We start from the raw sequence: 12,948 nt of genomic DNA on the forward strand, positions 1-12,948 counted from the left end.
CATCCTCCCACTCAGGTCCCCAGCTAATTATTTTGTATTTTTGGTAGAGGCAGAGTTTCACCATGTTGCCCAGGTCGGTCTCACACTCCTGAGCTCAAGCGATCCACCATCCTTGGCCTCCCAGGTGCTGGGATTACAGTCACAAGCCACTGCGCCAGGCCCCAACTTGATACTTCTGTGCCCATTTTTGATCTTTGTAACTTTCTCTTTCATCCCCAGAGGGCAACTCCCAAGTCGGAGAAGAAACCAATCAGTACCCGCGTCGGCAGTTTATCATTTCAATTGGAGTCTGCAGGAATATCTGCCAAGAAGATTCTTGGAATGAATGTGTCTACCCTAAAGAAATGTAACTCTCCTAAGACAGAATGTTGGTTATAATGAGGGAGACCATTTGAGACTAGAAGCTTGCCCCTTACCATTCAGAATACACCTAAAGGCAAAGCAGGTGTGGTAACCAACCTTGACCCTCACAGCTGGATTTCATAGTATCAGAGATTTTTGTGAAGCTTCCAAACTTCCTTAGAATTCAGCAATGTAATAACACGATCTCATGAAAACATCACCAATTTCGAACTGCTAAAAATAAAAGCAGATGCTCCCCTGTGTATTGAATACCCTTCCTGTGTAATACTAGGCTTAGATGTTTGTGGACTGTCACCAGGAATTCTTGGCCTTGCAGCAATAATTCCACTAGTGACAGCAGCGATAAATAATGATGCAGCTAAGCACTTTATCTGGACCTCACATGACTCAAATTTTAACACAGAAGGCTTGAGTTTTCCACTTAGGATCACCGACTAGCTCTTCATTTACGTAGGATAAAATGACTGGAGTTTTGTCATTCTCTGATCACTTATCTTAATGGATTTGTTGGTTTCTCAATGCGAGGTCATCTTAGATGTCTTTTTTAAACCTCAAAAGCAACTTCAAACAATATTTCTTTTAAAATTCTGAGCCCAGCTTGTATTTCCCATATGGGCTGGGCTGCAAAAACCAACAAACACCCACAATAAATAAAATTCTGATTCCACAATCAAACCAAAGCTTACCCGTGCCAGGCAGTCACTCGACTGGAAGTCCGTCTTCCCACCTTTTGAGAAGCGGCGTTTGTCATTGCTTGTGGTCAGAGGAGCATCTGTCTTTGGAATTCTCTGCTCTGTCCCTCTGTCCACTTCTGACCTCTCTAGATGGGGTCCAGCCACCTCCTTGAGAGAATCTGGACCATTTTCTAGCTGAAAGACATGGCCATTTCCAAGTTCAGGGTCAGGGCCGTTCTCCAGCTCAGCGCTGGGGTCACTGGACACCTCACAGCTAGTGCTGCCCTTGGATTCTTCAGGGGCCTTGTTGGCAGGTGGCCTGGAGATGACCCCAAACTTTCTGGTTCTTTTTCCCTTTTTCGCAGTTCGGTCACCCAACTCCAACGTAGGTGTCTCTCCTGGTTCAGAGCTGTTGCTGCTGTTGCCATTATAAGCGGAGTGGGCTTTGTGCTTAAAGCGACGCAGCATGATCAGGTAGATAAAGCCGCCATTCCAGCACTGCTCAGCCAGGTAACTGTAACACACAGAGAGGCGCCAGTTAGAACCCACACACCCTTCCTGGGCAGCACAGCAGACCGAGAAATTCAAGGGTCCATACAGGACCCAAGTGACAACAAGTTGGCCAAAGGACTGAGGTACTAAGCTCCCTGAAGAGGTTCAACGCCCAATTCATTTTTTTAATCTATGTAATAACTGGTGCAAAAAATGACCCCACAACTCCCAAAACAAACACAAAACCCCAAGAACTAGAAATTACTAATTTAAGTACCATAGGATCAGGAGCTGGAGGAGGATTTTTCTAGGAACACAGCCAATGCTAACATATCATTAAAAAATAAAATTCTTGGGGAGGGGAGGGACAGCGGGGGGGCGGGGGCAGGGTGCATGGGGAGGGATCACACTGGGAGAAATGCCTGATGTAGGCAACCAGGGAGGCGGGGGGGATGTGGCATGTATGTACTTATGCAACAATCCTACAGGATGCGCACGTGTACCCCAGAGCCCAAAGTACAAAAAATAAATAAAATAAAATAAAATAAAATTCTTCTTCGCTCCAGTCATTTCTTGCATCTGAATTATGCTAGGCGCCCATCCATCTAATTCCAATGGAATGAAACTATGAGTCCCCAGAGTAAAGAATGGACAGCATGGATCGGGGAAAGTGTCAAGTTCTGCTCTTAGGGGCAAATAACACCACAACGGGAGTCTAGGCCTCACTGAGTAGGGGTCACAGATGTTGGCTGGTATTAAAAGGCAACTGGTGAGGCCAGGCATGGTGGCTCATACCTGTAATCCCAGCACTTTGGGAGGCTGAGGTGGGCAGATCATGAGGTCAGCAGTTCAAGACCAGCCTGGCCAACATGGTGAAACCCTGTCTCTGCTAAAAAATACAAAAATTAGCTGGGTGTGGTGGAACGTGCCTGTAATCCCAACTACTTGGGAGGCTGAGGCAGGAGAATTGCTTGAACCAGGACCTGGGAGAAGGAGGTTGCAGTGAGCTGAGATGGTGCCACTGCATTCCAGCCTGCGTGACAAAGTGAGATGCCATCTCAACCAGAAAAAAAAAAAAAAAAAAAAAGGCAACTGGTGGCCAGGTGCAGTGGCTCACACCTGTAATCCCAGCACTTTGGATGGCCAAGGTGTGCGGACTGCTCTAGTCCATCCAGGGGTTCGAGACCAGCTTGGGTGACATGCAAAACACGTCTCTACTAAAAATACAAAAATTAGCCCGGCGTGGTGGCCTATGCCTGTAATCCTAGCTGCTTGGGAGGCTGAGGCATGAGGATCGCTTGGGCCTGGGAGACAGAGGCTGCAGTGAGCCAAGATCACACCACTGCACTCCAGCGTGGGTGACAGAGTGAGACCTTGTCTACAAAAAACAAAACAAAACAAAACAAATAGGCAACCGGCTAAGGAGGCACCGGCGGCAACAGTACGCTGTGTTGAATGAGGATCGGGCTCAGGTCTTGGTAACAGTGCTAGTTGGGGCTGATCACAGCACACATAGAGTGTCATTTCCAGTCTGGATACCACGTTAGGAAGAACACTGACAATATAGAAAACACACAGGCAAAGGGGGACCAGAACGAAAGGCTGCTGCAGACTGTCAACCAGGAACAGTGAAGGAATAAGGGACGCTCAGCGTGGAAAGACAAGGGCCAGGGTCTGTCGCTTTTTCATGTATGGGAGAGCTGGCAGATGTTGAGAAGCAGGAAATAATATAAACGAGATAAGGTGTGTGAAGCAGAACACCACATGGTAACTGCTCCAGATCTTAAAGAACAGTAAGAAAATACAACATCAAATGAAATGAGTAATTAGGGGTATTCAGGACCGGATCATCAAAGCTTTAGCAAAGAAAACACTTGCTCAAAGTCAGGAAACCAGGCGGGGCTGGACCCTCCACTTGTGCTACCCAAGATCCAGCAGCACAAATCCGTGATGAACCCAGGGAATGCCTTCCCCACTGGAAACTTGCCACATTCTACACATCACTCATTCCTAAGCAAAAGTGTGAACAACCAAATCCTTCACAAATCATATCTGCTTCTGGACTTCACACGCCCACGAAGTAAAAGCCTGGGGCTGCATGCAATGCTGCCTCTGAAGAAATGAAGACTGCAGGTGAAGTGACATTAGCATGCCTTCTGTGATCTTGTCAGCAGGGAAATCAGACCTGAGAGCTGAGCCAGTCATTATATTACGTGGGAAGGAGGCCAGATCATCAAAGGCCTCCTCTCATCTCATAGTGAGCTTTCACTTAGGTAGCAGGCAAGGGAGCGCGAAGGAGAGGTGACCAGATGTGATTGAAATGCACTAAATTCTGGCCCAAAGGCATACATTCCCCATGTGTAATGGTCACGTTGATGGAATGACAGTGACTGTCTAACTAAAGAAGAGAATACTTCTGAATTTTCTGCCATGGAATAAAGCGAACAACAAAAAAGGAGGGACTCATGACTCAAACATCAACCAAACTCAATAAAAGTCTTCTTTGATCTCAGGCTATAAACCATGGTAGTAAACTTACAGGTACAAAAATCGGCAGATAAAAGATCCTGCACAGATGCCAGGTCATCCTGTGAAATACAGAGGGACAAAGAGGCTTTCGGACCATCTACTAAGCCAGGGGCAGTGGCTCACGTCTGTCATCCCAGCAATTGGGGAGGCTGAGGCAGGCGGATAACCTGAGGTCAGGAGTTCCAGAACAGTCTGGCCAACATGGTGAAACCCCATCTCAACTAAAAATACAAAAATGAGCCAGGCGTCGTGGTGTGTGGCTGTAGTCCCAGTTACTCAGAAGACTGAGGCATGAGAATCGCTTGAACCCAAAAGGCAGAGGTTGTGGTGAGCCAAGATTGAGCCACTGAACTCCAGCCTGGGCGACAGAGCGAGACTCCATCTCAAATAAAATAAAAGACCATCCACTAGTCTTGAAAATAAAAATTAAACCTGGCTCTCAGGACAATTTTTCTATAATGTATAGATTTCATATCTTTGTGTATACATTTTTTCCATACTGGAAAAATCCACGGAAAAATATAAAATCCTAAAAGTAGGTAGCCAGGTTGTAAGGTTTTCTTTGAGCAAACTACTACCATTTAAAATACATGCGCTCAGATGTCACAAAAGACAGTGCAGGGCATCAACACAAGACCAGATTGAGAGTGGGTCACCCAAGTCCTCCTTTGGGCTTTGACCTAACCATTAAAACAATGGTGACTGTTTTCCACCAGGCCTGACCTCTGGGTCTTCCATTTCCATCAGCTGATGAACAGATAAACAAATGTTGGTGTATCCATACAATAGAATACTATTTGTCAGTAAAAAGGAATGAGTTATATGCTACGACATGAGTAAAACCTGGAAACATTATGCAAAGTGAAAGAAGCCAGACCACAAAAGAGCTACATGTTGTACGATTCCGTTACATGACACATCCAGAACAGGCAAATTCATAGAGACAGAAGATTAGTGCTTGCTCAGCAATGGGGGAGAGGGGAATTGGGACTCACTGCTAATAGACCCAGGGTTTGAGGGGTAAGGAAATGTTGTGGAATTAAGTAGTGGTGATGGTTGCACAACTCAGCACTAAAACTCATTGAAATGCACACTTTGAAATGGTGAATTTTCTGTTATGTGAATTGTATCTCAATGTTTAAAAAACCATGAATATAGTATTATTGGGCAAATTTGGAGTTCACAATGAAAATAGTATTATTATAGAAAAATTTTGAGTTCATTTTTTGAGTAGGTGCCTTATAGACATTATTTACCTAAGAACTGTCTTAACAGAAGATGAAACTGCAGCTTGGAAATATCAATCAGGTCACCCAAGTTCACATCACTAGTCAGTGGCCTGATTCCAAAGCCCACACTCTGCCCACTGAGCAATTCTCTTTAAATCACCATCAACCCTGCACTTCAGTTTCCTCATCTATAAAGTCCGGGTGTTAAAACGGATCATCTTATTGGTGTTCACATTCTAATAATTGTGAACACCAGCTTCCCAGGAAGAATTCTGGGGATAAGAGGAGCAAACCATTCCAACAATATTGATCCGGTGTGCAGCACAAAATATTAACCTGTTAAAAATAGAATTTTTTATTTTTTTTGAGACAGAGTCTTACTCTGTCACCCAGGCTGGAGTGCAGTGGCACGATCTCAACTCACTGCAACCTCCGCCCCCCCGGGTTCAAGAGATTCTGCTGCCTCACTCTCCCGAGTAGCTGAGATTACAGGCACCCACCACCACACCCGGCTAATTATTTTGTATCTTAGTAGAGACAGGGTTTCACCATGTTGGCCAGGCTGGTCTGGAACTCCTGACCTCAGGTGATCCACCCACCTCGGGCTCCCAAAGTGCTGGGATTGCAGGCATGAGCCACTGCTCCCAGCCAGAAATATTCATTTTATCTCCTGAATAAGAGGGATGCTAGGCCTCCTGAACATTTACGATCATCCTGAAAAAGATTTAGCCTGGAGACAATGTTCATTTAAAATTGCTTTTTGGGAATCCACTTTTTGTTAAATATGTGAAATCTTTAAAGAACATGATGAGTGGTATGCAGAGACCTTTTCAGTACCCAAAAAGTTGGCCCATTGATTCAGAGTATAAGAACTTAAATATCTTTCTACCCTATTCTCTTATGGAAGTTCCAAGAACCTTGGAAGGCGCCTGTGACTGAGACAGTATTTTAGTTTGTCTGCAGGGTCCATTCTTGGCAAAATGACAAAGCCAGAAGGAGTGTACCTTGAGTTCAGCACCATCTCCCTATCCTCTCCAGCTTCCTGGCAATAAATAAGACCCTGTCACCTTAAAGGAACTGTATGACAGGTTGTTTTATTCCTTCCTGGACACTGAATTTTCTATGGCCTTCCTGCAGATGAAGGGCAATGAATGAATTATAGATGCTGTGGCAAGCTGGTGAGAAAAAGACTTTATTTAAGTAGGGGGCACTTTTCTTAGAATTCTTTAAACCACCTTCAAAGTGATACTAGTATTTAAATGATTTACCTAACTTTTCTAACCCCTTCTGACTAATTCATACACTCAGGTCCCTTTTTCTGTTCAGCAGGATTCTTACCCAGCATTGGAATCATTACACTTCATTCCAAAGTCAGTATGAGAAAGAAATGGAATATAATCATGTCCTTTAGGAAAATAGAAGGCGGCTTCTCCATAAACAGGTCTGTTTAGTCTTTTAGAAACTTCTCCATCACATATTTTTTTAATTTGCAATTTTCCTCTGCCATGTAAAATTATTAATTCAATTAAGATTTATTTGACTTGGACCTTTGCAGGATAAGACAAATGGAAAGACCAGGGTATCCAGAAATGAGGTTCTGAGTTATACCCTAGAACTTTTGCTCTGAAATCTATTGTTGTTCTTTTTTTATTTTTTTTGAGACAGAGTCGCTTTGTTGCCCAGGCTGGAGTGCAGTGGTGCAATCTCGGCTCACTGCAACCTCCGCCTCCTGGATTCAAGCAATTCTCTGTCTCAGTCTCCTGAGTAGCTGGGATTACAGGCGCCCACCACCACACCCAGCTGTTTTTCGTATTTTTAGTAGAGATGGGGTTTCACCATCTTGGCCAGGCTGGTCTTCAACTTCTGACCTCATGATCCACCTGCCTCAGTCTCCCAAAGGGGTGGGATTACAGGCGTGAGCCACCACGCCCAGCCGGTTCTCTTTTTAAGAGCCACACTCGCTCTGCTGCCCAGGCTGGAGTGCAGTCGTACGATCTCAGCTCACTGCAGCCTCCGTCTCCCAGGTTTGAATGATTCTCCTGCCTCAGCCTCCTGTGTAGCTGGGATTACAGGTGCATGCCACCATGCCTGCCTAATTTTTTTGTATTTTCAGTAGAGATGGGGTTTTGCCATGTTGGCCAGGTTGGTCTCGAACTCCTGGCCTCCTGTGATCTACCTGCCTCAACCTTTCAAAGTGTTGGGATTACAGAAGTGAGCCACCACATGTGGCCAGTTGTAGTTCTTTACTTCACCAGGCTTCTTCTGGACACATTGCTTCCTCCTCCCTTTCCCACAAAAGGTGCCTTATCTGAAAGAAAGTTTTGAGCAACTCCTCTGTTCCTTGACGCTTTATCACAATTCTGGAGTCTGGGCTCTCCAAAGATAGGAGTCCTGGGAAAAGGCTGGCAGAAGGGGGAGCTTAGAAAAGCTGGAGGAATAAAGCTTCCTGGAGTTTTAAAGACCAAGACAGACAAGAAAATAGATAAGAAAGGGGCAAATACAGGAAGATGTCAGAAGACTGAAGACATACATAATTTATCTATAACCGAATTCTATTAAAAGAGGGCTTGAGGCAGCTGTACAGTTTTGATATTTGACTGTTTTGCCAAAACCTTTGGAAAAAACAATTTCCAGGTACCTCTGAAAATCATCTTGGGCATTTAGCCATTGATTATTGATGCCTGGCACACAATGTGAACCCATGGTGGGTGCTGCCAAGCTGAACCATGGTGCCTATGTGTGCAATTCAAAGTAACCTGGAGCAGATGCTGGGGCTCATAACTGTAATCCAAGAGCTTTTGGAAGCCATGGTGGGAGGATTGCTTGAGCCCAGGCGTTCAAGACCAGCTTAGGCAACATGGCAGGAAGCTGTCTCTACTTTAAAAAAAATCAGCTGAGTGCCGGGCGCAGTGGCTCAAGCCTGTAATCCCAGCACTTTGGGAGGCTGAGGCAGGCAGTTCACAAGGTCAGGAGTTTGAAATCAGCCTGACCAACATGGTGACACCCATCTCTACTAAAAATATAAAAATCAGCCAGGAATGGTAGTGTGCACCTGTAATTCCAGTAGTCAGGAGGCTAAGGCAGGAGAATCGCTTGAACCCAGAAGGCAGAGGTTGCAGTGAGCCGAGATCACACAACTGAACTCCAGCTTGGGTGACAGAGCAAGACTGTCTCAAAAAAAAAAAATATTAATAAAAAGTTAGCTGGGTGTGGTGGCAGATGCCTGTAGCCCTGGTTGCTCAGGAGGCTAAGATGGAAGGATCACTTGGGCCCAGAATGCAAGGCAGCAGTGAGCCATGTTTGTGCTACTGTACTCCAGCCTGGGCAACAGAGTAATACCCCGCCTCAAAAAACAAAGGCATGGCACAGTGGCTCACAGCCTGTAATCCCAGCACTTTGGGAGGCTGAGGCGGGCGGATCACTTAAGGTCAGGAGTTCAAGACCAGCCTAGCCAACGTTGCAAAACCCCATCTCTACTAAAAATACAGAAAATTAGCTGGGTGTGGTGGCACACACATATAAACCCTGCTACTGGGGAGGCTGAGGCAGAAGAATCACTTGAACTCAGGAGATGGAGGTTACAGTGAGCCAAGATCGTGCCAATGCACTCCAGCCTGGGCAACAGAGTGAGATTCCATCTCAAAAACAAAAAAAGAAACAAACAAACAAAAAAAAACACAGTAACTGGTATCACCACCACTGGGCCCTGGCCTGTACAACCATGCCATGAGCACAAGAGAATTCTGAACACTTTTCACCGAAGCAGACACTCTTCATCTATGTCAGGCCGCTACACAGACAACAGCAGAATAAATGCTAAATAAAAGGGGATGTTTACAGATGAGTTATTTCGACAGGGTCTGAGTTGAAAGGATAGAACTAGCTGCTAATAGTCACCTTGCTGGACACACAGGATAGACAGACAGCAATTAATTGTTCGTGCCCAGGATTTTCCTTCCCCTAGGAAGTAATGGGAGGCTGCAAAGCTGTTTGTGGTCTTTTGAAAACCTGCTAAGCCTAATTAACTCAGAGAACTGTCTGATGCTGTAAACCTACAGGGTTCCCAGAGAACAACTGGTTGAGAGAAGTGTTAAATATACACAGATTAATTTCCCACGGAAGTCCTGGCTGAGAAATGGGACAAGTTTGGACAGCTCCGTAAGAGGGATGGGACCCAGGTTGCCAGGGGCACGCTCTCAGGTGTCACCTTCCTGTTCTACTCAATTTCCTCACAGATTCCACAGGCTCCCTAGACAGAGTCAAATTGTCCTTAGGGGACTCAAGGTGGAATTTTTTGGCTGAATATCGTCTAGTAAGAGTGACTGACATCCAGCCAGGTGTGGTGGCTTGCACCTATAATCCCAGCAATTTGGGAGGCAGAGGTGGGCAGATCACAAGGTCAAGAGATCAAGACCATTCTGGTCAACAAGGTGAAATCCCATCTTTACTAAAAATACAAAAATTAGCTGGGTGTGGTGATGCGTGCCTGTAGTCCCAGCTACCCAAGAGGCTGAGGCAGGAAAATCACTTGAACCCATTGCAGTGAGCTGAGATCATGCCACTGTACTCTAGCCTGGTGACAGAGCAAGACTCTGTCTCAAAATAAAAACAAAACAAAAAGAGTGACTGACATTCAGCCTGAGCAGCACAGTGAGACTCCATCTCTACAAAACATAAGTAGGTGTGGTGGTGCATACCTGCAGAGCCAGCTACTTGGGAGTGTGAGGCAGGAAGATCGTTTAAGCCTAGGAGATCGAGGCTACAGTGAGCCATGACTATGCCACTGTACTCCAGTCTGGGTGACAGCTGTCTCAGAAAAAAAAAAAAAAAAAAAGTGACCAATGACTTCGGTGTGCTTATAATACCTTTAGTGAAGATAATCGACTTCTTTGCTAGGACAGAAAGGGGGAGAGAGAAAGCCTTGTTCAGATGGAGGAAGACAGAGCCCAGGTACATGAGGCTTTGAAAACTGGGTCAGAGTCTAGGCCTAGAAGATGTGATGAGAAAAAGCCATTCCAACTGCCTGCTGAAGGAACAGGCTGAGGAAGCCACTTTCTACTACTTCCAACTCCTCTACTCAGCATAAATGGCTGGGGCTGAGCACCACCTGCCTCCTCTCCCGCATCTGAACTCTAGGGCAGGGAATATAATATGGTTTGGCTGTGTGCCCGCCCAAATCTCTTCTTGAATTGTTGCTCCCATAATTCCCACGTGTTATGGGAGGGACCCGGTGGGAGGGAATTGAATCAGGGAAGCAGGTCTTTTCCATGCTGTCCTCCGGAGACCTGACAGTTTTATAAAGGGGTATTCCCTTGCACACACACTCTTGCCTGCCGCCATGTAAGACGTGACTTTGCTCCTCATTCGCCTTCCACGATTCTGAGGCTCCCCAGCCACATGGAACTGTGAGTCCGTTAAACCTCTTTCCTCTATAAATTACCCAGTCTTGGGTGTGACTTTTTTAGCAGTGTGAAAACAAACTAATACAGAATATGAATAAACAAAAATGTTTTCTTCATGACAAAATGTGTTCATTTAATTATTTTTATCACAAAATTTTATCACAAATTAATTTTTATCACAGCCACATGGGACTGTGAGTACATTAAGCCTTTTTTCTCTATAAATCACCCAGTGTCAGGTGTGTCTTTATTAGCAGCATAAAACAAACTAATACAGCCTGGCGCGGTGACTCACACCTGTAATCCCAGCACTTTGGGAGGCCGAGGCGGGTGGATCACTTGAGGTCAGGAGTTCGAAACCAGCCTGTCCAACATGGTGAAACCCTGTCTCTACTTAAAATACCGGGCATGGTGGTGCATGCCTGTAATCCCAGCTACTCAGGAGGCTGAGGCAGGAGAACTGCTTGAACCTGGGAGGCGGAGGTTGTGGTGAGCTGAGATGGTGCCACTGCACTCCAGCCTGGGCAACAAGAGCAAAATTCCATCTCAAAATAAATAAATAAATAAATAAATACTACTACAGAATATGAATAAATAAAAATGTTTTCTTCATTATAAAATGTGTACATTTAATTATTTTTAATCACAAAATTTGGATTGGGAGACACATGTTGAGGAAGAAATAATTAGGGTAAATATTTATTCAAGATTTCTTTTTTTCTGACTAATCATACTTTGTCATTCACACCCAATTCAAATTATCAACTATCACAACTTGTTACCATTACATAGTTTATTGTTTGTTTCTGAGACAGGGTCTCACTGTGTCTCTGGAATGCAGTGGCACAATCACGGCTCACTGCAGCCTTGACCTCCCAGGCTCAAGCAATCCTCCCACCTCAGCCTCCTGAGTAGCTGGGACTACAGGTATGTTCCACCAAGCCTGGCTTATTTTTTAGATTTTAAAGATGTTTTGTAGAGATGGGGTATCACTATGTTGCCCAGGATCATCTCCAACTCCTGGGCTCAAGTGATCCTCCTGTCTTGGCCTCCCAAAGTGCAGGCATCACAGATGTGAGCCACCACACCCGGGGACCACATAGTTTAGCAGTGGAATTTAAGTCAAACTCATCTATACATCAGGACAGACGTCCATGTTGCCCTGAAGGAACTGGCGCTTGGGGAGCCAGTGAAAATATGCTGATACTCTGGATCCTGCTATTTCTGTCAGTAACGAGCATTTTTCATCTTTGAACCAGGAGTCTGCCTTCTGCCAACATCCATAAAACTCTGGTGCATCAGCTCGGTAGCTTACTAGTAGAGTAAAATCATAGTTCTTTACAAATAATGGGAAAATACACAAAATAATTTAGTTTGTAATTGGTCTTTTCCCCAACATTAAGCCTAGAAAAGGGGCTCAATGACATTTTATTCTTGATATCAATGATTAATATAAAGCAATATGCATCTTAAACCAAACCAACATTGAAAATAAATTTTTCTTTTCTTTGTGAGACACAAAAGTAGAGACAAAACACTGTCTCTACTAAAAACACAAAAAAGCACTCTGTCACCCAGCCTGAAATGCAGTGGTACAAGCAAAACTCACTGTAGCCAGCCAGGTACGGTGGCTCACACCTGTAATCGTAGCATTTTTGGAGGCCAAGGTGAGCAGATCACCTTAGGTCAGGAGTTAGAGACCAGCCTGGCCAATGTGGTGAAACCTCATGTCTACTAAAAATATAAAAGTTAGCTCGGCGTGTTGGCGGGTGCCTGTAATCCCAGCTACTCGGGAGGCTGAAGCAGGAGAATCGCATGACCCTGGGAAGTGGAGGTTGCAGTGAGCCAAGATGGCACCACCGCACTCCAGCCTGGGTGACAGAGTGAGACTCCATCTCAAAACAAAACAAACCTCATTGCAGCCCTGAACTCTTGGGTTCAAGTGATCCTCCTGCCTCAGCCTCCCAAGTAGCTGTGGTTACAGGTACAGGCCACCACTCCCAGCTACTTTTATTTTTGTATAATAGAAATGGGGTCTTGCTATGTTGCTCAGGCTGGTCTAAACTCCTGGCCTCAAGTGATTCTCCTGCCTCAGCCTCCCAAAGTTCTGGGATTACAGGCATGAGTCACTCAGCCCAGCTGAAAACACGGCTGAAAATAAATTTCTCTTTAAGACAGAACAGAGGTAGAATTATATTAAGAGGAGTAGGAAGGAGGTAGATATTTTACTCTATGACTGTACAACATGCTAATTAAATT

The 12,948-nt window shown here is 45.1% G+C and overlaps 1 protein-coding gene across 9 annotated transcripts in view; it reads right to left on the reverse strand.

Annotated features, from left to right (window-relative positions):
• Positions 1-12,948, reverse strand: part of PDZD2 (PDZ domain containing 2) — a 466,872-nt gene that overhangs the window by 122,868 nt on the left and 331,056 nt on the right. For all 9 annotated transcript variants that reach the window (XM_032279027.1, XM_032279030.1, XM_032279029.1 and 6 more), the window contains one exon: positions 1,050-1,551. In XM_032279027.1, coding sequence (XP_032134918.1) covers positions 1,050-1,551 — 502 coding nt within the window. The remainder of the gene's footprint in view (positions 1-1,049; positions 1,552-12,948) is intronic.

Source organism: Sapajus apella, unplaced genomic scaffold, assembly GCF_009761245.1.
Source record: "Sapajus apella isolate SASKATOON/1434 unplaced genomic scaffold, GSC_monkey_1.0 scaffold11, whole genome shotgun sequence".
Lineage (NCBI taxonomy): Eukaryota > Metazoa > Chordata > Mammalia > Primates > Cebidae > Sapajus > Sapajus apella.